A 27,428-nucleotide genomic window follows, 5' to 3' on the forward strand; every position below is an offset into this window, starting at 1 on the left:
CCTCGGTCCTTCTACACCAGCATTCTTCAAAGCAAAGCTTGAGGGTCAGTGGTTGTGGCCATTCATACTCTGGTTCTTATGGGAGCCAAGGATAATGAAGCCATTGTGACATCACTGATGTGATTGGCTCTTAGGCACTGGTGGAATGAGGCATTATGACATCACAAGATCTGCTCTGGATACCAGAGACTGTCATTCTGTAGTGTCTGTTTCAACCTCAGTCCTTCTACACCAGCACTCTTCAAAGCTAAGCTTGCGGGTCAGTGGTTGTGGCCATTCATACTCTGATTCTTATGGGAGCCATTGTGACATCACTGATGTGATTGGCTCTTAGGCACTGGTGGAATGAGGCATTATGACATCACAATATCTGCTCTGGGTACCAGAGACTGTCATTCTGTAGTGTCTGTTTCAACCTCAGTCCTTCTACACTAGCATTCTTCAAAGCAAAGCTTGAGGGTCAGTGGTTGTGGCCATTCATACTCTGATTCTTCCCTCTCTCCTTAAAGAATGACATGAAGATGGTTTCCCCCGGGGATGGGAACGGTGATGAATTTTGTCACCGTGTCATTCTCTAGGAGGGAGTCTAAGCATTTCTGATGATCAGAGATTATTAGGCTCTGAACAAGGAAACTGGATGGGAACAAGGAATAGCCATACTGGGTCAGACTAATGGTCCATCCAGCCCAGTCCCCCGTTTCTCACAGTGGCCAGAAATACCTGGAAGAATCCCAAAGAATGACAAGATTTCGTGCAGAATTCCATGCTACCGATCCCAAGGACAGCAGTGGGAAACACCCTTACAATGACCAGAGCGTCTTCTAGGAAAAATTTCGGAAGGTGCTGAAGATGGTCTTCCTCTTGCCTCCCCGAACTCGGAGCCTCACTGGTAGCCTCAGTCTTGTAGAGCACATGGGTCGTGCACAAGGCCCGCAGCAGCGCTCCCAGAATGTCCCCTTCTCAGGGCCTTCCCGTGCCGGTCCAATATCACCATCACACTGATACGTCTGCCGGCCTCGGCAGCGATTCAGCAACGTCGTCCGCATCTCCCTCGTCCAGCTTTCCGTCTGCCGTGGTCCACCCGGGCGGAAACAGGAAGTTGCGTCACGGGCGCCAAGCTCACAGGAATATAATGGATGCCTTAGAGTTTCTCGTGCGCTAATCTTTAGCGCACCTTAATAAAGAGACCCCCAAGTATCTTCATAAAAAATTTGGCCCACGACTTAGCCTGTGTTTTAGATTTCGGCCCCTTATGTGATTGAGTTTGACACCCCCTGTTGTAGAGTCTTGGCTCCCCCTCTTTTTTTCCCCCCTGAATTTCTATTTCATAGAAGAGTCAGTCCCCTTCCCCCAGTTACCTTAAGATGTAACTGGGTTCCCCCCCCCAATGCTCCCCCATTCCCCTTTCTCCCCTAGCCCCCTCGTCTTCTCTCTCTGCAGCTTCTCCCCCTTTCTCCTTTCCCAATATCACCCACCTTAGGCTCTGGGAGGGGCAGGCATAAGTGCCAACATTTCAAAATGACTGGGGGAGGGGGGCAAGGTGCCAAGCACAATACAAGTTATCCCTCCTGGACACAATGAAGCAGCGTGCTCAGCTCCCACTGGTACCCCCAGAGTTGACTCCTAAGTGCAGCAGATCCTGCCATGCTTCCTCCTGGACTGGGACCAGTAACCTCTGCCTCCTCTCCTGTCTATTTATGGAGCACTCTATCATTCGAGCTCCCAGTAGCCCTCTCTCCCCCACCCCCACCTCTTCCCCTGCTGCCAGGCTCTTAATTGCCCTCAGATATAAAGAAAGAATAGGGTTATTTTTCATTTTGGCCCCTCCCTGAACCAGCCCATTTCTGCTCCCTCCCTCCCAGTTGCCAGATTCACCGGAGCTGAGAAGAGAAAGAGTTCGGCTCTAGCTACGGCTGAAACTAAACTCAGACCTGGAGAGGCAGGGGAGGACCCCCCCCCCCAATCCCTCCCCACTCTATGAAGCCCACTGTACTGCCACTATGGAGTAAACACGTGCTGTCCAGGGCATCTCCTCGCTGACAGCAGTGCCCGGGACCTGGCATGCTGAATCCACAGGGCTGGTGAGTTACTTTAGACTCGCTTGAATTCGCCTTTTCTCATTTTAACCCAAGCCAAATTCTGTTTAGGAGGAATGGAGGGAGGGGGGGGGTTGAAAGACCTCTTCCCCCCAAACCAGAGAGACGTGAGTCCAGCTCCCAGGACTCTCATCTGAAGATGTGGAAGGGACTGGGCCAGATGTTGGCAGCTTCCTGGTTCCAGAAAAGGGCTTTGTCTGTCCCGGTTGTGATTTCCACTGAGACTCTGCTTTGAGTCTGATCCAGGCTCAGGATACAAAGCTGCTTCTTACCCCAATGAAGGGCACAGTGTTGGCGGAGGTATGGTTTCAGTGTATAGTGAGAAGCTGGTTGGGTGGGGGGGGGGGGGGGAGGGAAGGAGAAAGTGGCATCCTAGTTTTAGTGGACAAGGAGACCGGTTTTATGCTGTGAGGGATCCCAATTAAGCTTTTGGCTACTGATGTTGGCACTGCCAGGGAGTCTGGGGGAACTCTCGAGCTTTTGTTAATGTTCTGGGATGCCTGGATGGCAAAGGGGCTGCTGAGCTCAAATCCCAGGGGCTGGTAAAGGCATCTGGGACCTGGGCACCCTGCCTCTGCCAGCATGAGTCTCTCTCCTTCTCTCATCTGACTCTCACACACAGGATCTTTCTCCTCCTCGCCATGGTGCAAGGCCTCCCTAGCATCTGACTCTCAAGAAAACATTGTCCCTTCCCATTCATCGGCGCTCTTTTCTCACTTTATGTCTGGCTCTCATCAGGGAGCCATGGTGCACTGCCTTAGCGAGACACCTAATATAGGGCTCTGATGAAGATGTTTTTCAGCTGTTTGTGCTGTTTTCATGCTTTGTGTGCCTCAGTGTGACAGCTTATGCAGGGCTCTGATGAAAAGATCTATTCTTCAGCTATCTGTGCTGTATTCCTAATTTGTATGCCTCAGTGCGACACCTACTAGAGGGTTCTGATGAAGACCCACAGTTGTTTGTGCTGTATTCATACTTTACCAAATTTCCTAGTTTTAGAAGGGAGACTTTTTTGACCAGTTCTAGGTTTGCATTTACATTCCAAAGCATTGTGGTACATGTAGTCCCTAATTCCACTCATTCAGATCAGCAGTGACGATCCACTAAAGCACCACAGGGGGGTTGTCAGAACTTCAGAACTAGCCTAAAATTTTCCTCCTGGAACTGGGAAACACACAGCTCAGCAGTATGACTCCTGAATGAGTTCTCATGAAGGTTTGTTCTTCAGTTCTTTGTGCTGTATTCATGCTTTACATGTATCGAAGTGACAAATATTTGGAGCTCTAAAGAAGATCCACGTTTCAGCTGTCCACGCTGTTATCAGGGTAACACCTGCATGGGGCATGAAGAAGATCCACTCTTCAGCTGTCTGTGCTGTTTTCATTCTTCACATGCATTGTGACGGCTGCATGGGGCTTGAAGATGATGATCCACTTCAGTTGTCTGTGCTGTTTTCATGCATTAATGTGACATCTGCATGAGAGTCTGGTAAAGATCTCCTTTTCTGCTATCAGGGCAACTCCAGCATGGTGCTCTGGTGCTGTTTGGTCCGATGACGATCAGCACAGCAGCATCATTTCTGATTTTAATCCATGGAAAGTTTTTGGAAAATATCTTTCTTTGCATGAAATAAAACCCCTGGGGGGGAGTGCTGCATCCAATCCTGGGAACATTTCTTTTGTACTTTTTGGCTCTAGTAAGGATGTTTTAAGATGGCGTCTCAACCTGGTTTAAGCTGCTCCGGAGGCAGAAACCTGTAATCCTCCTGTGGAAGACGGCAGGGTGGAGACACCTTTTGGGTTGTCTTAGAACGGGGGAAGATGAATTCTTTTTTTTGGACAGGAGCCAGGCAGCTGATGTAAGTATCTAACAAACAGTATACAGAAAAAGGTAACTTCCCCTGCCATGTTAAGTGATGATCTGGACCATTTCTTTCTTCACCCTCTGTATCAGTGCCACAGGCCTAAACCCTGTTACAAGCTTAGTTATTGTCTTCTAGGCTAGTCTCTTTCCCTCCTCTCCTCTCTTCTCCATTCACTTTATCTTCCTGTATTCCGTTCTGGGCTCTTTTGAGAGGATGGGCTAAATAAATGAATATTATCTTCATAAGAATACCCTTACTGGGTCAGACCCATCAAGCCCAGTAGCCTGTTCTCACGGTGGTCAATCCAGGACACTAGTACCTGGCCAAAACCCAAGAAGTAGCAATATTCCGTGCTTCCAGGGCAAGCAGTGGCTTTCCCCCATGTCTTTCTCAATATCAGACTATAGACTTTTCCTCCAAGAACTTGTCCAAACCTTTCTTAAAACCAGCTACGCTATCCGCTCTTACCACATCCTCTGGCAACGTGTTCCAGAGCTTAACTATTCTCTGAATGAAAAAAAAAATGTCCTCCTATTGGTTTTAGAAGTATTTCCCTGTAACGTCATCGAGTGTCCCCTAGTCTTTGTCATTTTTGACGGAGTGAAAAATCGATCCACTTGTACCCGTTCTACTCCGACTTCAATCCTATCTCCCCTCAGACCATACACCCCAGAGGTGGCTGCAGAGACATTTGATAGCATCTAGCTTCTAGTAAGTTCTGTGGAACAAGTAGAACACTCTAGAAATGTTCACCAGTGATCTGGCACAGGCCACGAAAAGTGCATTTTTTTTTTTTTTTTTTTCAGCCCTCTGTCTGACACAGGACAAGGCAGCGGGATTTTTAATGCCAGTCCTTGGAATGTGAAAAATCGGTGGTTTCTCGTTCCGCCAAGTTATGGCGAGACGCTGTTGCTTTCTGTGTCAACCTTAGCCAGCAGTAGTTGACGTGAAACCTGTTATATAAATTGTCAAACCCTGGGGCAAAAAAATGGTGATGATATGCTGAAAATAAACACACAAAATCTCTGTTACACACTTTTTTTTTTTCCACTTTTGCTGTGGAAAATTTCTCTAGCAATTAAGGCATTAATTACAGATCGGCTGCAACCTGTCTTCCAGCTCTGGCCTGCTCCATAGACACCTTCCGCCTGCCTCCTGCGATCCAACTACGGATTCAGAAAACCTTTCACGGGAACCCTTTGGTATCAGAATTAAGGCCTGTTTAAATTTATCTAAACTTGTATAGGCCTGTGGAGGGCTGGGGTTGGATGGCAAGAACATGGTTGAGTTTCATCTCACTGCACTGGTTTAAAATAATGCCGTTTGGTACTGCAGAGTGGAAGAGGACCTATAATCTCAGGATGTGTTCTGTGCTGCCCTTTTGTACGAGGGCACAGGGCTGGTGTAGGGGCATTGCCGACCCAGGAACAAATATACCCTCCTATCCTTTGATAAAGGAAGGAGCGGTGGGTTTGGCCCATCTGGACTCCAGTAGAGCTACTGGGCCAGTACTGGGCTGCCAGCGCTGGTTTAAGTAACAGACCGCAGAGAGTAGCGGTTAATGGGAGTCCTTGGAAGTGAAGGGCCAGTGACCACTGGGGTACTACAGGGTTCGACGGGAGATCTGGTGCTTTTCTGCGTCACGGAGGGACTTGAAATAAAATGTGCTTATTTGTAGGTGATATAGAAATCCTAAAGTCGGGCAGAGACACGGGAGAGAGCTCTGAAATCAAAGAGTTATTATTACATATTATCTCTATAGCGCTACCAGGTGCACGAAGCGCTGTACATTTAAACACAGAAGACAGGGTCCTTGCTTGCAAGAGCTTACATTCTAATTGGAAGGGCTGGTGCTTCAGTTCAGTAAGTCACAAAATCCTACCGCTTAAACAGGAAGGAGACCTGGGAGTCATCACCTCAGACGAACTGAAGGCACCGGTAAGCTGTACGTAATACGCCTTCGGGGAAATCTCATCGAATGCTTTGGATGCGTTAAAAAAAGTGTTATCCAGCACTGGAGTTTGGACCATCAAGGGGAGGGTTCCCAAAATAGTAAAGACCTCTCTCATGGGAGGAAAAGAAAGGAACGGGGGAAATGCTTTTAGGTATCCTAAAGTACAGAGTGAAAGCTCTACAGGTTGTGCAAAACACCGCAGTGCGATGGATTTCCGGGGTATTAGATACGAGCATATTTCGCCAGCGATAAAACAGCTACACCGGCTACCGATGGCGTTTATGACTGAATATAAAGTTTGGGCAATTGTGTATCAGACAGTCTATGGCACGGCACTTTGGTATTTAAGATCTGAAACAGCGATGCGACTGTCGATTGAGTCAGTTGGGGGAGGCTCGTTATAAAAGGACCCAGGCGGCAGGTTCTTATAAACATTTTAGAACTCAAAATACTTGGCCAAATAACTCTTCCAAGATATCGTTCGTAATCTTTTGTAAACCGCGTTGAACTTACGGTTACGCGGTGAAGAAGCACGATGCTACGTTATGTTGTGGAACCAGTCGCCAGGTCATTTGAGATGATGCAGGGAGTTGAAATCTTATTTATTTGTACAAGTTTGTTTGTTTTTTTTTAGGGCGAAATGTTGCGAAACATTCCTTTTAGACTGAAATGTCTGCGCGAGATTTTATACGTGAAATTTTTGAAGAGGTCACTTGGTGCAGTTTGTTTTGTTGTGAAGATGATGTGAAATATTCGGTGTTTGTTTTATTGTAAGGTTGTGGGCGGAAAATAAAATTTTAAAATAAAAATATTATGCACAAGGGGGTCGCACTGTTTTAAATCACCAACAAAGTTAGCAGATGTGAGCTGCAAGCCACAGAGCGGTTGCCCTGGCTCGTTCGGAACTAGCCACTTGCCTGGAAAAGAGCTTCTGTAGCCAAGTGCCTTTTATCAGCGTGTCCACCTAGCCTGTTTACTCTCCTGGCAGGTACCAGGTGCTGGCTCCGCTGCTCCCATACTTATGCAAATAGACTGGGAGAAAGTTCAGATAAAGCAGGCTTTGTGAGTCAGTCCAGTGGCTTCCAAATCGGGCTGATAAAATGCCAGGGAACGTAGGCTGGGACTCAAAGAGACATCCGGGGAGTGGGCACATCCCGGAAGGGCCAGCCGGAGGTTCCGCCATCTGCAGCAACCCGCTGGCTTTGGGGATGTGGATTTCATAGACTCGACCCATGGGCTGAATTTTTCTGCAGAAACAGCTGTGTGAACCAAATGAAAGGGACAAGGAGTCGTACCAATAGCTATACTGGGTCAGATTAATAGTCCGACTGGACCAGTATCCTGTTTCTACTGTGACCAAACCAGGGCAGAAACCTAAAGAGCAGCAACATTCCAGAATCTCAAAGAGTAAGCAAGATTCTGGAACTCTACATTGTAGCAATATTCCATGCGGAATCCCCAAAGAATAACAAGGTTCCATGGCACTGATCCCAGGGCAAGCTGTGGCTTCCCCCGTGTCTGTCTCAATAGCAGACTATGGGCTTTTCCTCCAGGAATTTGTCCAAACCTTTCTTAAACCCTGCTACGCTAAATGTTGTATCCATATCCTCTGATGTCCATATCGTGTCTAAAGTTTGTAAAAGTTTCCTCTGGTTATCTATATCCAGCATTGTAAATCTGAATCCATTAGGAAGGAGGGGGGGGGGGAGAAATGGGGAATTGCTAAGCTAATTAGCACCAGAATAATCCAGCAGTATATAAAAAGATTGAATACAGCACAGACGACTGAAGAGTTGCTCTTTATCAGAGCTCCATTCAAGCGTCACACTGATAAACGTGACGCATCAGGATCCTTTTCAGGGGTCGCGTTGATACATGTAAAGCATGAAGAAAGCACAAATAGCTGTCAATTATACGCCAGAATAATTACGTCTTTGATATGCACACTAGAGTTTTGGGAGTTCAGCTGGATACTTTATTGACTATGGAACATCAGATTAAGTTGGTTAATAGGAAAGCTTTTGGCCTTTTAAGGAAACTGCGGGCAGGACGTAGACATTTTGATACAGGGGTGTTTGCAATTATAGCTCAATCACTTATTTTTTCTTTGATGGACTATTATAATATAGTATACCTGGGACGTGCAAAGGGAGCTGTACAGAATCCTGCACTCCGGGGTGGTCTTTTCAATCTCTAAATATGACACAATTGCATTATGAAATTACATTGGTTGGCAGTACAAACAAGGATAGATTTTAAGCTTCGTGTGCCAGTCTTCAATATTTTATATGCTCAAGGGCCATCGTATCGGCTGGAATTTAGTCTCTGTATTACCGTAGCAGGTAGATCAGGACATGCTTCAAGGAAGCACTTTTACCTTTCATTTCTTATTTATTTGTTCATTCACTTTTCTATAACCCCCCCCTCCCCCAGGGGAGCTCAGCACGGCTTACATGAATTTATTCAGCTACTCAAGCATTTTCTCCGTCTGTTCCTGGTGAGCTCACAATCTGTCTAATATACCTATGGCAATGGGGGGATTAAGTGACTTGCCCAGGGTCACAAGAAGCAACATGGGGTTTGAACCCACAACCTGTAGCTCTAACCACTGCACCACTCTAGAAATCAAAACATAGCAAAAGTGAGCCGAGTCTAGGACAATCAAGCCATTGTGACATCACTGATGAGGTTGGTTCTTATTGGTGGAATGAGGCATTATGACATCACAATCTCAGCTCCGGTTATCAGAGGCTAAAATGTTTCATACTATTTATTCAATATTCTATACTATTCTCCAAGGGGAGCTCAAAATGGTTTACATGAATTTATTCAGCTACTCAAGCATTTTTCCCTCTCTGACCTGGTGGGCTCCCAATCTATCTAATGGACCTGGGGCAATGGGGGGATTAAATGACTTGCCCAGGGTCACAAGGAGCAGCGTGGGATTTGAACCCACAACCTCAGGGTGCTGAGGCTGTAGCTTTAACCATTTTAACACTCTAGAAATCAAAATGTAGCAAAAGTGAGCCAAGTCTAGGACAATGAAGCCATTGTGACATCACTGATGAGGTTGGCTCCTATTGGTGGAATGAGGCATTATGATGTCATAATACCAGCTCTACTTATCAGAGGCTGAAACTTTTCACACTATTTATTTATTCAATTTTCTATACTATCCTCTCAGGGGAGCTCAGAATGGGTTACATGAATTTATTCAGCTACTCAAGCATTTTCCCCTGTCTGTCCCTGGTGAGCTCACAATGTCTAATGTATCTGGGTCAATGGAGGGATTAAGTGACTTGCCCAGGGTCACAAGGAGCAGTGGGGGTTTGAAGTTTGAACCCACAACCTCAGGGTGATAAAGCTGTAGCTTTAACCACGGTGCCACGCCCTCCCCAAAACAAATTAGGTCACTTACGCAATGGAATGCAACTTTTTATTATCAGGCACCTCTAATCTGGAATGATTTACCGTTTTTTAATTAGATCAGAAGTTGGTTAAATGTTTTTAGGGAGCTTTTAAAAACATTTTTATTTGTGCTTAGTTTAGTTTAAGATATGTCGAACTGGGTCTGTTTGCAGTAGTTGAATTTATTGCGATCCGCCATGAACTCTTTAGGGCTTTGGCGGAATCCAAATGGAATCCTCGTTGGAACCTCATGGCAGTACGCAGAAAGCCTGAACACAGCAAAGATAGCTAGAGAATTTAACAAAAGAAACACTTTAAAAGCCTTGGTGGGGAGAGCTTCATAAAAAGGGACATGTTTATATTACCCGTAAAAGCGTAAAATCGTGCTAAAATATTTCAGAGCAAAATTATAGGAGCGATAAGGCTAGCAAAGGAAGGCGTTTCACTGCGAAAGAGGCAGCTGGTGGTTTCAGACATCTGCTTTCCGTGAGCATTGCATCACTGCCGGGACTGTTTGGAAGTCTCGGCTATCCCTGACTCACTTTTTCCAGTGATTTGGTTTCCGCCACTGGATGTGTCTGTGCAGGGGGAAGTCGGGAGCTGAGAAACCACAGTGCTGGCAGTGTCTCTCCACTTCGTCCCCCCCCCCTGCCCTGATGACATACCAGGAGATTCCCAGGTCAGCGGGCTCAGGCCAAACAAATAATGGGTTTACACACATTGTGTCTCTGGATATTTGGGGGGGGGGGGTTTGCTCCAGTTTTAGGGTGTTGGTAGTGGGAGGGGGGGGGGGGGAGAAAGAAGACTGAGTACTAGCAAAGCCTGTCCCTTGTGGTCTAGAACCATCTGGAATTCTGGGTGGAGCTGAACTGATATAGCCACATAACAGAGGTTAAACTGGCTCCATGGAAAATTGATCAGGTGGAAAAGTTTCTCACCTCTCCTCCGGGAATACATAAATACTACACTTGGTCTATTATTTTTATATATTTAAAAGCATAAGAATTGCCCTACTGGGACAGAGCGGAGGTCCGTCAAGTCCAGTATTCTGTTTCCAAAAGTGGCCAACCCAGGTCGCAAATATCTGGCAAGATCCCAAAACGTAACACAGCTGTACTCACTCGAGGAACGCAGAGAGAGGGGGTGACATGATCGAGACATTCAAGTATCTCACGGGCCGCATCGAGGTGGAAGAAGATATCTTCTTCTTAAAGGGTCCAGCGGCAACAAGGGGGCATCCGTGGAAAATCAGGGGCGGGAAACTGCACGGGGACACCAGGAAATTCTTCTTCACCGAAAGGGTGGTTGATCGCTGGAATAGTCTTCCACTTCAGGTGATTGAGGCCAGCAGCGTGCCTGATTTTAAGGCCAAATGGGATAGACACGTGGGATCTATTCACAGAGAAAGGTAGGGGAGGGTCATTGGGGTGGGCAGACTGGATGGGCCGTGGCCCTTATCTACCGTCTATTTCTATGTTTCTATCTCGATAATGGCCTATGGACGTCTCTTTCAGGAAATTATCCAAACCTTTTTTAAACCCTGCAAAGCTAACTGATTTCACCATTCTTCAGCAACGTATTCCAGAGTGTAATTGTGTGAAGAAATATTTTCTCCAGGTTTGTTTTAAATCTACTACTTAGTAGCTTCATCGCATGTCCCCTAGTCCTAATATTTTTGGAACGAGTCAAGAAGCGATTCACATCTACCCTTTCCACTTCACTTCTTATATACTGCTTCTATTCAAAAGCGGTTTACTTTGAGGTACTCTAGGTATTTCTCCCTATCTGTCCTAGTGAGCTCACAATCTAACTAAGGCACCCACGGGTAACAAGGAAGGCCAAGGGGATTGAACCCACAACCTCAGGGTGCCGAGGCAGGGGTTCTAATCACTCCTCCCTAAGCACAGAACTGGATAAGAAGAGGTGATGTGAGATTCCTTCCATGTAGAGCTTCTTGGCTAAGCTTGGCCTGCTGAAGGATCACATTGAGAGCGTTGGTGGCAGAGTGGGATTGGAACTTGGATCGGCTCTGAGTTCCAGACTCTGTAGTCAAGATTTCAGGGACTTGGGACGTGGTATGACCGCACCTGATCTGCGAGAGAGTTTGGTTTTAATCATCCTCAGCCCTACTGAATGCAAAGTCAGTAGCCACAGGAGCTGAAGGAGAGCCTACAGCAGTTGAGGTGACAGCAGTAATGTCATCATACTGTTTGTTTGTTTTAAAGGTGACGTGGTTGTCCCTCTATGGAGGAGCTGGCAGGCAACCGCAGGTTTTCATGACCTCCATCGAGTTCTCCTGCCATGGCTCCTGCTGGCTCAGAGCCCAGGAATCCCAGACCACTTCCGTCTTTGGACAGAGGCAGATGAAGGACGAAAACGCTGAGTTTCTTTTATAATATATTGATCTGCTATTTTTCGTCTACTGACTCTGCCCTTCGGCCTCTGCGGGCAGGGAGATGGCTCTTGGCTCCGATGACTGCCGCCAGCGCACTGGCTGCCACTCCCAGATGCAAAGGGGCAGAGGCTCTGGCTTTCAAATGCAGCTTTTTGGTCACTAGGATGTGGCTACGAATGGTTGCTGAAAAGTGCAATTCTGACCACTACTTTGTCACTGTAGCTGAAAAGAGTGTTATTTTGCAAAGTGCCAATACCTACAGGTACAGCTTCAGCTACTAGTGAAAAGGGATGGCCTAAATCCCCAAACCTCAAGAAAGATTGACCAGGGATAAGAGGTGAGGGAGTGACGGGTAACGCCTGGGCTACGCAGAGGATGGTTATGTGTTTGTGGTAAATCCTGGCGTGGATTCAGTGGAGCCTGAGCAATGCGGAAGGTCTGGTGCTTTGATAACAGAGATATAGACTGGATAGATCTCATCGGGGCTTTATCTGCACTTAAATTTGCTGTTTCTTGGAAAGAGAGAGAACTGGGAATCTGCTGCCCTGTTGGGAGAGGCACTTGCATTAGTGATGGACATTATTTATGGTTTTCTGTTAAATTATTTTCTGGCACGTCCGAGCTTTCTTCTCTTTTGGACTCTACTTTGGCTAAAAGCTCTCATACTAAATCCATTAGAGACTTTCAAGTGCTGTCCAGCAGATTAAATCCTGAAGCAGTCCCCCATGTCTTAAGCAGGGGAATCGATGGCAGGAATTTGGCCACACTAAAAATGATAAAAATGCTGAACCAGAGCGGGCTGGCTCTGTATCCCTGGGACCATCTCCTGAACCCTCCAGGCTCTGTATTAAGAGAATGCTAGGAATGATAAAGAAGGGGATCAAGGACAAATCAGAGAAGGTTATCATGCCGCTGTACCGGGCCATGGTACGCCCTCACCTGGAGTACTGCGTCCAGCACTGGTCGCCGTACCTGAAGAAGGACACGGTACTACTCGAAAGGGTCCAGAGAAGAGCGATTAAGATGGTTAACCCTTTCAGGACCAAGGGACATATTTGTCCCATAACTTTAAAATCCTATAAATTTTGATTGGGATAGTCTACAGTTCTAAATTTGATATGTATGGATTCCATATGATACTGCCTTTATGTAAACAAACTGGTTCCGACATTCATTCATTAGCGTCGTTGCTAGATTGACGAGAAGATTCACTTGCCACACTGTCCATAAGCCAGAAGTGTGATTTTTTTAAATAAAAATAATGATATTTCACAAAAAAAATCAATTTTTTGGCATCTGCAAGCCCTTTTTACCATAAAAATGTCGTCAAAACCACAAAAATTGGCCTACGATCCTTATGGTCCTGAAAGGGTTAAGGGGTTGGAGGAGCTGCCGTACAGCGAAAGATTAGAGAAACTGGGCCTCTTCTCCCTTGAAAAGAGGAGACTGAGAGGGGACATGATTGAAACATTCAAGATACTGAAGGGAATAGACTTAGTAGATAAGGACAGGTTGTTCACCCTCTCCAAGGTAGGGAGAACGTGAGGGGACTCTCTAAAGTTGAAAGGGGATAGATTCCGTACAAACGTAAGGAAGTTCTTCTTCACCCAGAGAGTGGTAGAAAGCTGGAACGCTCTTCCAGAGGCTGTTATAGGGGAAAACACCCTCCAAGGATTCAAGACAAAGTTAGACAAATTTCTGTTGAACAAGAACGTGCGCTGGTAGGGCTGGTCTCAGTTAGGGCGCTGGTCTTAGACCAGAGGGCCGCCGCGTGAGCGGACTGCTGGACATGATGGACCACTGGTCTGACTCAACAGTGTTAATTCTTATGTTCTGACACGGGGACATATTTTTCTCCATCCCCGCGAGAACTAATTTTACCGTCTTATCCCAGCGAGTCCTTTTCCTGCCCCATTCCTGGAAGCTCTTTCCTCATCTGCAGAAGCCTTAAACACTTTAAAACCGTAAGTGTTTGAGGCTTGAGCAGTTAAAGCAGAGCTTACAGGAATGGGGCAGGGACAAGAACAGCGACAAAAATCACGGGGACGGGACGGGGAAATCTGAGTTCCCACAGGGATGAGGAAAAATTTGCCCCCGTGCCATTCTCTACTCTGTATCCCTGTGCCCAACTCCTGAACCCTCCATTCCTAGAGGCGACAGACTTTGTACCCCCGTGTCCATCTTCTAAACCAGTGGTCTCCGACTCAAACCCTTTGCAGGGCCACATTTTGGATTTGGAGGTACTTGGAGGGCCTAAAAAAAAAAAAAGTTAATGTCTTATTAAAGAAATGACAATTTTGCATGAAGTAAAACTCTTTATAGTTTATAAATCTTTCCTTTTGGCCAGGTCTTAATAATAAGAACATAAGACTAGCCTTACTGGGTCACACCATCAAGCCCAGTAGCCCGTTCTCACGGTGGCCAATCCAGGACACTAGTACCTGGCCAAAACCCAAGGAGTAGCAATATTCCAGAGCTGAGATTGTGATGTCATAATGCCTCATTCTACAGTGCCTCAGAGCCAACCTCATCAGTGATGTCACAGTGGCTTCACTGTCCTATATCCAAGGAGTAGCAACATTCCACGTGGAATCACCAGAATAGCAACATTCCATGCTACCGATCCAGGGCAAGCAGTGGCTTCCCCTATGCTTTTCTCAATAACAGACTATAGACTTTTCCTCCAGGAACTTGTCCAAACCTTTCTTAAAACCAGCTACGCTATCCGCTCTTACCACATCCTCTGGCAACGCCTTCCAGAGCTTAACTTGAGTGAAAAAAAAATTTCCTCCTATTGGTTTTAAAAGTATTTCCCTGTAACTTCATCGAGTGTCCCCTAGTCTTTGTCATTTATAGCTAAAGAGACCTATGATCAAGAAACTGTTTTATTTTACTTTTGTGATTATGATAAACATACTCAGGGCCTCAAAATAGTACCTGGCGGGACGCATGTGGCCCTCGGGCCGCAAGTTTGAGACCACTGTTCTAAACCCTCCTGTCCTATAAGTAATGGGTTCTTGTGTCCATCCCCCCAAGTCCTCCAGTTCTAGAAGTGACAGATGTTCCCTTCACTTCTTCTTTCCGAGCTAATTTCGGCATCTGAGCCCTGGGAGTGCAAATTACCTAAGAAAAAGCAGCTACAGAGCTAGCAGAAGAGTGAATTTTCTACCGAATTCTGCCCTTGCTACAGCATAAGTAGTTTCTCTCTGGCTTTCACTTCCATTACAAGTAGCGCCATGCCTGATGGGTTGAGCTGGGCAAGATAAGAGCCCTGCTGTGAACTGGGAATGTCCCCTGTCTACCACCAGATAAGAGACCCATCCTGTCTTGCCTCTTGGAAGAGGAGGGTAGGGGGAATCTTAGCCAGTGTAGCTTCCCGATAAGACTTTCACGAGTTACTTTACCTAGTGGAAGCTCTCAACGCGAATAGCAGAAATCATATTTTTTTGGGGTGGGGAGGAGCGAGAATAAAGTAACGAGACGGCACAAGTACGTCCCCAAACGGTCACTGGTCATCCTCCCTACATCTCACACACACTCTTAACGGCACTCTGCTCTGTTTTTATGAGATAAGAGGCAGCGCATCCTACCTCCACCAGCAGCGCTGCTCGTTCTGAAGGGCTGTTGACATTTTATTTGTGGGATACTGCTTGAGATGGCTATAGACGAAGCTGATTTTATAATTTTGTTTTTATTCGTTTATATATAACCTGCTTTTTCCAGAGCGGCTCGCAATAAAACATACCCAGTAATTAAAACACATAAACACATCTGATACACGATTGCGCACCAGCCAATCAGCGGCCAGCGCTTACACTGTTACAATGTTATTAACTAATTACGTACATACATAAATGCGACTTCTCTTTCCTTACATCTTTTTGCCCTCTGCTCCGGTCACTCTGCCCCCTTCTCCGACACCGGCTGCTACTGCCCCCACACTGTGGTTTCCCAAGTTTTTCAGCCATGAGGTTTTTCACACCCTTGCCCTGGCGGGAACAGAGCTTACAGTGGGAGGGTGTGCAAGTCCCAGCCTATCCTGAAACTCGGGGCTAAAAGATCTCTCGTACGAAGAGAGACTGAACAAATTGCAGCTCTATACTCTCGAGGAGCGTAGGGAGAGGGGAGACATGATTGAGACATTTAAGTACATCACGGGACGGGTCGAGGTGGAAGATGATATCTTTCTTCTCAAAGGACCCTCGAACACAAGAGGACATCCGCTCAAACTCAGGGGAGGGAAGTTTCGTGGAGACGTCAGGAAGTACTTCTTCACGGAACGAGTGATAGAGCATTGGAATAGAGAATGACACGGTGACAAAATCCATCACCGTTCCCGTCCCCGCGGATAACCGCGGGAAATAATCCCATGTCACTTTTTAGTGTCTATTTCAACCTCAGTCCTTCTATACCAGCATTCTTCAAAGCAAAGCTTGAGGGTCAGTGGTTGTGGCCATTCATATTCTGATTCTTCCCTCGCTCCTTAAAGAATGGTATGACGATGGTTTACCGCAGTTATCCGCGGGAACGGGAACGGTGATGAATTTTGTCACCGTGTCATTCTCTACATTGGAACAAGCTTCCAGTACAGGTGATCGAGGCCCGCGGTATCCCAGACTTCAAGAATAAATGGGATACTTATGTGGGATCACTGCGAGGGTCATACCAATGAATAGGGTCGCTAGGATATTGACTTAATAGAGCAGGTCAGTAGAGATAAGGGGGCCAGTAGACTTATAAGGGTGGGTCAATGGTGTGGGCAGACTTGATGGGCGGTAGCCCTTATCTGCCGTCATCTTTCTATGTTTCTATGACAATTGTGGGTCTGAAACCAGGATTTAACTTCTCTCTCTCTCTGCCCCTTGCAGGAGTTATGATTCCCGTGGCGGAGTTCAAGCAGTTCACGGAGCAACAGCCAGCCTTCAAGGTCCTGAAGCCCTGGTGGGATGTCCTGGCAGAGTACATTACCATCGCGATGCTTATGATTGGGGTCTTTGGCTGTACCCTACAGGTAGATGATGGAGGGGGGAAAGTAAACTGCTCCCTGTCAGTGTACACTGTTTGTACTCCTCAGAAACAGCCAACACAATCCTGTTATTATACTGGACATCACAATACAGTCTTACTGACAGATGCCACTCCTAAAGGAAAAAAAAGAATAACCCTTAGAGAATGACATGGGGACAAAGTTTGTCCCTGTTCTCATCCCCACAGGCACTGTCCCTCTCCCCATGGGCTCTGTCCTCATCTGCACAAGCCTCAAACATTTATAGTTTTCTTAAACTATAAAAAAAGACAATATTCTGTACAACTGTTTATAAATCACAAACAGAGCCTTCCATTTCGATCTGCTTTTGGTACAACCTTCCCAAAGATTCAGTTGATTTTACATCCCCTGGGAAGGTAATTGGATATCTTTCAGATATGGGTGTAGAAGAGACCTAAACTGTGTAATGGATGATCAGGAAAATAAGTGTCTATTAAATGCTGGAAATGTCCTTGATGCCAGCACCGAGGGATGAATCTGTTGCAGTAACAGTAAGATGCTTGAGCAGCTGGGCACATGATGGAAGGATGTTGCAGATGGCAGACAAGACACAAAGGATGTCACTGAACTCCAAAAGCAGCTTCAGCAGTTTGGTTTTTAATCATTGAATCCAGTTGCCAATTGTCTATGACTTGTTAAATTTTTACATATTGATACGAGTCTCAAGTTTTTAAGATAGTGATACTATGACAAAGTTTGCCCCTTTTCCCACCCCCATGTCATTCTCTAACGCCAACCACATCAACAGCATTATTTTCTACAAGAACTCATCCCTATGTCATTCAATGGTGTCACCCTCTTCAATCTCTCTTCCCCACATCATTCACTCCATAGACATCAGTTACCATATGGCTCCAGAAAAAGGAGGAAGATTTGAGACAACCGGGTTTTACTTCCACTGAAAGCAATGGAAGTAAAACCTGGATATCTCAATCCATCCTCCTTTTTCTGGAGCCATATAATTCTCTTAAATATCTCATCCTCATATCATTCACCCCCTTAGACTTCAATGGTGTCACCCTAAAATCTCATCCTCACATCATTCACCCTCATAGACTTCAATGGTGTCACCCTAATATCTCATCCCATCATTCACCCCCGTAGACTTCAATGGTGTCACCCTAATATCTCATCCTCACATCATTCACCTCCATAGACTTCAATGGCATTACCCTGGTAAATATTTCTTCTCCCCATCATTTACCCCCATAGATTTAAATGGCGTCACCCTAATATCTTATCCCCACATCATCCACCCCCGTAGACTTCAATGGCGTCACTCTAATATCTCATCCTCACATTATTCACCCCATAGACTTCAATGGTATTACCCTGTTAAATATCTCTTCTCCACATCATTCACCCCCATAGACTTCAATGGTTTCACTTTCTTAAATATCTGTTATTATCATCATCACCTACCCCCCCCCATAGAATCAATGGCATTACCCTCTTAAATATCTCTTTCCTGCATTATTTACTCCCCCCTGCCCTAGATTTCAACGGTAATTAAAATGTCCTATAGAGCTCTGAAAACTTTAGCAAATATAGATCTTGATGACCTGGTTTGGTTTTTGAAGGGAGGGGGGTAGGACAAAGCTCATACTATGTGCTCCGTGGCCTTGCTGTGGAACTGATGCCAAAATTGAAACATAAATTCACTTTATTTATTCCCTTACTGTTCCCAGACAGAAAGGAGTCCACAAACCCAGTAAATTAACAGAGACACACATAATTAAAATAAAATGGAGTGTAATTTAAAAAAAAAGTATCATGGTTTTCATTTTAAAAGAATTCAGGGATATCTGGCAAGGAGTCAAGATGGCTGCCAAGTGCGGCCTATGTGAGAAGAGTTACTAGCGATAGGAAGGGTACAAGCAGGCAGAGAGGAAGTGTGAAGTGCCAGACGGTGGGTCAGTTCTAAAGTGGCATTTCCTGCCTGTGCTTTATAACAGGACAAACTGGTAATAAACAAGCCTGAAATCTTGCTTAATGAGACTCTGGAGAGGAGGCGTAGCCTAACTGGTTAATGCAGCATCCTGAAACCCAGGGGAACTGGGTTCAATTCTCGCTGCAGCTCCTCGTGACTCCAGGCACATCGCTCTTAACCCTCCAATACCCAGGCACAAAATAATTACTTGTACGTAAACCACTTTGATTGTAACCACAGATCCCCACACCATTTTGCCTTCTCATCCTCCTCCGAGTATCTCCTGTTTTAAAGATCCTGGGGAGGGTTTAAATCAGAGTAAGGGAGCAAGTGTCACTGTCTGTGCCTCTTATGTTGCGGTGGAGGACTATGGTCTGCACGCCAGGGGGTGAAAAGTGTCAGACATCTCCACTGAGTCTCTCCTTCCATCCCGCGGAGGGAGTGTATGATGGGAAAGGGAGTAGCGAGCGACATAGCCCTTGATACGCGCTGTGGGGTCTCCTTCTGGCGAGTCCGGTTACTTGCAAGCGGGGCCTCATCAGAAATCCACACCTGTGACACACAGACTTTACACATGCGGCATTCCTGGAGCGTGTGCATGCAGGCCTGCTCACTGCGCTCTGGGAAGCTGCTGCTAGGTGGGTGGGTGCAGGCATTTCTTGCCGGCCCCAGGCCCTCTGCTCTGGGCACACCCATGATCTCTATACTTAGATCCTGGGCAGGCACTGTGTAGCCAGGGGACAATCCCTCCAAGTGTATTCCTTTGATCTTTTTAATGACCCCTCTGCACGCTGCAGGGAATAATTAAAATTGTTTTCCCAAATAACAGGAGATCTCTAATGAGGATGGCACGTTGAGCTGTGTGTGCACTCATGTGGGTGGGTGTATGGTAACACTGTGTAATAATAAACTTTAACAGTTTGTCACCTGCCTTGCTTTCTTCTACTGCAGAAAAACTCTTGCAGCCCTGTTTGTGCATGCAGAATGTGTGTCTGTTTGTGGAATTTGCTCACTTCCATAGTCTCAGGGCCTTCCAGCCACACCTCAGTTCGAGCCACACTATAAGCAGGGGACTTCTTGGACCTTCATTCCTGGCAGCTAGGGTTCCTTCTCCTTCCCGTTTAAATCCCCAACCTATCCACTGAGCACTTTCTCATCTTTCCAGCCGTGCAAACCTTTGCTTCCTTCAGAGGCTAGCTCAAAAGCACCCTCTGTCGGTGGCTAGGCCTTTCTGTTTAGCAAAATTCAGGGTTCCCTCCTCATCCGAGACTGTGAGCTAGAGCAGTGGTTCCCAACCCTGTCCTGGAGGAACACCAGGCCAATTGGGTTTTCAGGCTAGCCCTAATGAATATGCATGAAGCAAATTTGCATGCCTATCACTTCCATCATATGCAAATCTCTCTCATGCATATTCATTAGGGCTAGCCTGAAAACCCGATTGGCCTGGTGTTCCTCCAGGACAGGGTTGGGAATCACTGAGCTAGAGAATGACACGGGGACAAATTTTCTCCCATCCCCACGGGAACTCATTTTCCCATCCTGGCAATTTTTTTTTCCCATCCCTGCCCCATCCCTGCAAGCTCTGTCCTCGTTTGCACAAGCCTCAAACACTTTGAAATCATAACTGTTTGAGGTTTGTGCGGTTAACCCTTTCAGGACCATAAGGATCGTAGGCCAATTTTTGTGGTTTTGACGACATTTTTATGGTAAAAAGGGCTTGCAGATGCCAAAAAATTGATTTTTTTTGTGAAATATCATTATTTTTATTTAAAAAAATCACACTTCTGGCTTATGGACAGTGTGGCAAGTGAATCTTCTCGTCAATCTAGCAACGACACTAATGAATGAATGTCGGAACCAGTTTGTTTACATAAAGGCAGTATCATATCAAATTTAGAACTGTAGACTATCCCAATCAAAATTTATAGGATTTTAAAGTTATGGGACAAATATGTCCCTTGGTCCTGAAAGGGTTAAGGCAGAGCTTACAGGAATGGGGCAGGGACAAAACTGGATGGGGAAATTGAGTTCCTCTGGGGACAGGGACAAATTTGCCCCCGTGTCATTCTCTATTTCTTAACACAGTGAATCAGAATTATGTAGTACAGGGATCTCAAAGTCCCTCCTTGAGGGCCGCAATCCAGTCGGGGTTTCAGGATTTCCCCAATGAATATGCATTGAAAGCAGGGCATGCGCATAGATCTCATGCATATTCATTGGGGAAATCCTGAAAACCCGACTGGATTGCAGCCCTCAAGGAGGGACTTTGACATCCCTGATGTAATATAACATCACTAAATTAATATTGGCTTAATTGATCTTCAATCCGTGCTGTGCTTGGTTGGCCCAAAGACTAGAGGGAAACGCTGTCTGCTGCTAAGAAGGACACCTGGGTTCAATTCCCAGCCCCTCCTTCTGCCCTACATCCTAGCCACGGTTCGAGATGCCGGAGAGGCAGCGCTTACGGCCACCTTGCAACAGAGGTACCTAAGGTAGAAGTTCAGGGTCCTGGAGGAAGTCAGAGTCTGTAGGCTCCGGCCAGGGAACAGAGAGAACAGAGACAGAACCCTTTGAAGTTAGAAAGATAACTCAGCACACAACCATAGATACGAGTATAAGTGCTTTGGTGTCAGGGCGCCCGAAAATGTTTTTAAAAAGCACTTATAATTTATTACTAATAGACTGCCTTTAATAAGGTGGATAACACATTCACACACACAATAAATGTGACAAGACAATAAAAATACATTAACATCAATATCCATATTTCAACTTACAAAATAGGTGACTTTATAAAAGCAAATAGACGCTTACATGTCTTTCTAAAATAGACTACAGTATCCCCTAGAGCAGAGGTCTCCAACTCCAACCCTTTGCAGGGCCACATTTGGGGATTTGTAGGTACTTGGAGGGCCTCAGAAAAAAAATAGTTAATGTCTTATTAAAGAAATGACAATTTTGCATGAGGTAAAACTCTTTATAGTTTATAAATCTTTCCTTTTGGCTAAGTCTTAATAATAATATTGTACTTTATAGCTAAAGAGACAAATGATCAAGAAACGGTTTTAGTTTACTTTTGTGATTATGATAAACATACCGAGGACCTCAAAATAGTACCTGATGGACCGTGAGTTTGAGACCACTGAGTTAAAGGGAACGGTTAATCTGCTGGCTGGGTGGGAGGGCAGAGGGGAGAACAGGACAATCAAGCCATTGTGACATCACTGATGAGGTTGGCTCTTATTGGTGGAATGAGGCATTATGACATCACAATCTCAGTTCTGGTTCCCAAGACAAACAGGATGTCATGGTTACAGTTAAGGAAGTGGTCTCCAACTCCAACCCTTTGCAGGGCCACATTTGGGATTTGCAGGGACTTGGAGGGCCTCAGAAAAAAAATAGTTAATGTCTTATTAAAGAAATGACAATTTTGCATGAGGTAAAACTCTTTATAGTTTATAAATCTTTCCTTTTGGCTAAGTCTTAATAATAATATTGTCATTTATAGCTAAAGAGACAAATGATCAAGAAACGGTTTTAGTTTACTTTTGTGATTATGATAAACATACCCAGGGCCTCAAAATAGGGCCTGGCGGGCCACAAGTTTGAGACCACTGCCCTAGAGGGTACTGCAGTGAACATCACATTAAAAAGTCCCAGGCACACATGTCACTATAACCTGCTTATATAGGAGCGTTAGCAGAGGCCCGATCCTGATTGAGGTCGAAGGTCAGAGGAGCAGAAGAAAACTGCCTGATCTCTAAGAAAGCTTTCTTTGCATCTCTTTTACCTGAAATGTATAGCATATCCCAGACAGGTCTGAATATTAACGAGGTCAAGCTCCAAATCTAATTTGCTCACATGCCCTTCTATTTCTTCCATCTTCCAGGTCATGCAAGATAAAATTATCTGCCTTCCCAACCATATCTCTGCCGATGGCGTTGCGGACATCACGTGTGAGGAGTTTACCAAGAGGGCATTTAATGTTTCAAAGCAGACCCTCTCCGACACGTCCACCAAGGCGGAAGTGCGAGAGATGAATGGTCTGAAGAACAATCTGGACATCCAGCAGTATAGCTTCATCAACCAGATGTGCTACGAGACAGCTCTGCATTGGTATGCCAAATACTTCCCCTACCTGGTAGTCATCCACACTCTAATTTTCATGATCTGTGGGAACTTCTGGTTCAAGTTCCCTGGGACCAGCTCTAAAATTGAGCACTTCATCTCCATCCTGGGCAAATGCTTTGACTCTCCGTGGACCACTCGGGCCCTCTCTGAGGTCTCAGGAGAGAACCAAGATAAAGTGAACGTAGACTTGGAAAGGGACTTCAAGCCAAGCACCCTGGAGAATGCAGAGATCAGCCCCACCAAAGATCCATCCATTGTGCCCGTCCCTGATAAAATTGTAGCAGAGACCTCTACAGCAAGTCTGCTGGACAAAAAGGAAGGGGAACAGGCAAAAGCCTTGTTTGAGAAAGTAAAGAAGTTCCGCTTGCATGTGGAAGAAGGTGACATCCTCTACTCCATGTACATGAGACAAACCATCCTCAAGGTGTGCAAATTTGTGTTGATAACTATTTATAATGCAGTTTTGGTTAGGAACATCCACTTCATAGTTCCCTGCAGTGTCAAGATGGAAGATATGACTGGCTATGACAACTTTTGTTGTAACCACACCAAAGCCCACCTCTTCTCCAAGTTGGCCATCACCTACATCTGCTTCCTAGGAGTATATGGTTTGACCTGTTTTTACACCCTCTACTGGCTTTTTCATCGGCCCTTGAAAGAATACTCATTTAAGCTTGTGAGAGAGGAAACGGGCATCAGTGACATTCCAGATGTGAAAAATGACTTTGCTTTCATGCTCTACCTAATTGACCAGTATGACTCCCTGTACTCAAAGCGTTTTGCTGTGTTCCTGTCTGAAGTCAGTGAGAACAAGCTGATGCAACTGAACCTGAACCATGAATGGACAGTGGATAAGCTCAGACAGAAGCTCCAGAAGAACCTGGAGAACCGTCTGGAGCTCCATTTGTTTAAGCTCTCAGGTCTCCCAGAAACCATCTTTGAAGTGACAGAGATAGAGGCCCTCAAGCTTGAGCTGATTACTGATATTACAATCCAACCTATGATTTCCAAGTTGGTCAATTTGGAAGAGCTGTCGCTATATAACTGCCCAGTTAAGCTCCAGTATGCCTCTTTGACTTATCTTAGGGACCACCTCAAAGTAGCTAGGATAAAATTTGAGGATATCAAGGAAATTCCACTATGGATTTATAACCTCCGGAGCTTGGAAGAGCTCCATCTTATAGGATTTTTGTCTCAAGATCTGTCCAGGACAATCTCTCTTGATAGTCTTCGTGAGCTAAAGAATCTCAAAGTACTGGTTCTCAAAAGTAACCTGTCAAAAGTTCCTCCCACCATCACAGATGTGGCCACCCACCTCCAGAAACTTTGCATTCACAATGATGGTACCAAATTGGTGACAATGAACAACTTGAAGAAGCTCGTCTACCTCCGGGAGCTGGAGCTGATCCATTGTGAACTGGAGAGGATTCCCCATGCTATCTTCAGTCTGACCAATCTGCAGCAACTAGACCTTAAGGAGAACTGTCTCAATACCATTGAAGAGATTCTAAGCTTCCAGCATTGCCGGAAACTGACCAGCTTGAAGCTTTGGTGCAACAACATTGCCTACATCCCTGACCATGTCCGGAAGCTCAGAAGCTTAGAGGAACTGTACCTCAACCGTAACAAGATTTTAATTTTACCTACACAGCTTTTCCTTTGCAACAAGCTAAGACATTTGGATGTATCCAATAATGAAATCCGTGAGATCCCCCCCGAGGTTGGAATTCTCCAGTGCCTCCAATATTTTGCTGTTAGTTCCAACAGAATTGAGACATTGCCCAATGAGCTTTTCTTCTGCAGGAAACTAAAGACATTAAAGGTTGGGAACAACAAAATTACTATTTTGTCTCCGCGGATAGCCAACTTGACTTTGCTGACCAAGCTGGAGCTGAAGGGAAACCAGCTGGAGGTTTTGCCCTTGGAGATTGGTGAATGCACATCACTCAAGCGCAGCGGTCTCACTGTTGAGGACACTCTTTTCGACCTACTGCCTTCTGAGATTCGGGCACGCATGAGTGAGGAATAAAGGAGTTGACCATGCATCCTAAAGAACTAAATTATATACCTAGTGACCAAAAAGGAAAAAAACAACCCAAACAATCTTAACCTTCCTATAGGCAAGGAACACTCAGTATTACAGGGCATTTTTTTTTTTTTCTTTTAATTGTATTTATCAGTAAGGGTGATATGTTTTATACAGGTTTCACTGGAACTCGTTACTGTCCTGAAACATTCACTTTATTTAATATCAGATCTACATTGTTTTATGACTATGAGAAAATTAACTCTCTGTGTCAGTCAGTGGCATAGTGACGGTGAGAGGCGCCTCTCCCCTGCCCTCATCCCTGCCCCGCCCCTTCCCAGCTCCCACCTGCCGCACGCGCCCCACTCTTTCCCTTGTACCTCTAGTTGAAGCTGTTGCTCGCGGCGGTCAACAATGCACTCCTCGCGACCCTGTCGGCTCTCCCTCCCACGCCACTTCCTATGCGCGGCACTTGGAAGTGACGTCAGCGGGAGAGCTAACGGGCTCGCGAAGAGTGCGTTGTTGACATCTACGAACAACAACTTTAACTAGAGGTACGGGGGAAGGGAAGAGGGGTGTGCATAGCCAAGGAACTATGCGGGTAACATAAAACCGTTCATAAAAGTTACAAAAACAGGACAAAAAACCAACAATACACATTCCCTAATACAATCTATTATTCATCATATAAATAAAAAAAACCAACAGTAAAACATAGTAACATAGTAGATGACGGCAGATAAAGACCCGAATGGTCCATCCAGTCTGCCCAACCTGATTCAATCTAAAAATCTGTTGGTGGTGGTTTTGTTTTTATAAACCTTTAAACCTGAGAGGGCCCTTTTGAAAAATGTAGGCCTTCAAGATCTTATGGAAAGATATGAAGGACGAGATCTGTTGAACAGTGTCTGGGAGAGCATTCCCTAATTGCGGGCCTACCACACTAAAAAGATACGGGAACGATTCATTGCTTTTGCTTCCAATCGTATCGACGGAACGATTAATAATTGCTGTGAATGAGACCTTAAGGGACGAGAAGGTTCATTTAACGTCAGCAAAGAGGCTACTACTTTTGGTAAAATTTAATGATCAAACAGTACCTCTTCCCCGCAAAGAAACACATGAGGGGGGGGGACTTTGGGACTCATTTAGTGGTGACCAAACTGTGCATACCCCTTCAGCTCTTAAGGGAGGGCACATACATGATTTGTTTAATTATTATTTAGCACACACCTTTCTCAGTAGTTAAAAATCAATTACATTCGGGTTCGGTAGCTCGTTTGCTGATCCCCTGAGGGCTTGCAATCCAAGTTTGTACCCAGGCCAGAGGAGGGTTCAGCGACTTGCTCAAAATCACACAGAACCGCAAAGGGATTTGAACCCCAACTTCCCTGCTTCTTACTCTGCTGCTCTAATCATTAGGCTACTGTACCTGGGGGTGCAATAAAAAGGGTCTCTGATATGAAATCTAGGGAGGCAGGAGGGAGCCTGGTCTTCCAGTAACAGCTGAAATCAGTGGAATGACAGTTGATTTATAGAATGACAGGGGGACAAATCTGTCCCCGTCCCCGCAGGAACTCAATTTCCCCGTCTTGTCCCTGCAAGTTTTTTCCTTGTCCCTGCCCCATTCCTGTAAACTCTGCCTTAACCGCACAAGCCTCGAACACTTATGATTTTAAAGGGTTTGAGGCTTGTGCAGATGAGGACAGAGCTTAGGCATTGGTGGAATGAGGCATTATGACATCACAATCTCAGCTCTAGAATGTTGCTACTTAGGATTTTAAAGCGTTTGAGGATGGAGCTTAGGCATTGGTGGAATGAGGCATTATGACATCACAATCTGAGCTCTAGAATGTTGCTACTTAGGATTTTAAAGTGTTCGAGGCTTGTGCAGATGAGGATGGAGCTTAGGCATTGGTGGAATGAGGCATTATGACATCACAATCTGAGCTCTAGAATGTTGCTACTTAGGATTTGAAAGTGTTTAAGGATGGAGCTTAGGCATTGGTGGAATGAGGCATTATGACATCACAATCTGAGCTCTAGAATGTTGCTACTTAGGATTTGAAAGTGTTTAAGGATGGAGCTTAGGCATTGGTGGAATGAGGCATTATGACATCACAATCTGAGCTCTAGAATGTTGCTACTTAGGATTTGAAAGTGTTTAAGGATGGAGCTTAGGCATTGGTGGAATGAGGCATTATGACATCACAATCTGAGCTCTAGAATGTTGCTACTTAGGATTTTAAAGTGTTTGAGGCTTGTGCAGATGAGGACGGAGCTTAGGCATTGGTGGAATGAGGCATTATGACATCACAATCTGAGCTCTAGAATGTTGCTACTTAGGATTTGAAAGTGTTTAAGGATGGAGCTTAGGCATTGGTGGAATGAGGCATTATGACATCACAATCTGAGCTCTAGAATGTTGCTACTTAGGATTTTAAAGTGTTTAAGGATGGAGCTTAGGCATTGGTGGAATGAGGCATTATGACATCACAATCTGAGCTCTAGAATGTTGCTACTTAGGATTTGAAAGTGTTTAAGGATGGAGCTTAGGCATTGGTGGAATGAGGCATT

At 45.4% G+C, this 27,428-nt stretch overlaps 1 protein-coding gene and 1 long non-coding RNA gene across 3 annotated transcripts in view; one reads left to right on the forward strand and one right to left on the reverse strand.

Annotated features, from left to right (window-relative positions):
• Positions 1-27,428, reverse strand: part of LOC117349989 — a 60,297-nt gene that overhangs the window by 28,714 nt on the left and 4,155 nt on the right. The gene's annotated exons all lie outside the window — the stretch shown is intronic.
• Positions 1,880-26,500, forward strand: LRRC8E (leucine rich repeat containing 8 VRAC subunit E). Of its 2 annotated transcripts, none has more exons than XM_033923821.1 (3): positions 1,880-2,081; positions 16,586-16,728; positions 22,584-26,500. In XM_033923821.1, the coding sequence occupies exons 2-3, from the start codon at positions 16,591-16,593 to the stop codon at positions 24,852-24,854; spliced, it is 2,409 nt and encodes an 802-aa protein (XP_033779712.1). In that variant the 5' UTR covers positions 1,880-2,081; positions 16,586-16,590; the 3' UTR covers positions 24,855-26,500. The 2 variants fall into 2 exon arrangements, with proteins under 2 accessions (XP_033779712.1, XP_033779713.1); XM_033923822.1 differs by lacking the exon at positions 1,880-2,081 and adding an exon at positions 2,316-2,396.

The sequence above is a fragment of the Geotrypetes seraphini genome, chromosome 16 (genome assembly GCF_902459505.1).
Source record: "Geotrypetes seraphini chromosome 16, aGeoSer1.1, whole genome shotgun sequence".
NCBI lineage: Eukaryota > Metazoa > Chordata > Amphibia > Gymnophiona > Dermophiidae > Geotrypetes > Geotrypetes seraphini.

Bases quoted from the DNA above. Each gene is read 5' to 3' on its own strand.
- LRRC8E (XM_033923821.1), top strand. From the start codon at position 16,591: ATGATTCCCGTGGCGGAGTTCAAGCAGTTCACGGAGCAACAGCCAGCC. The intron at 16,729-22,583 runs GTAGATGATGGA...TCCATCTTCCAG, and splicing joins TCTTTGGCTGTACCCTACAG to GTCATGCAAGATAAAATTAT.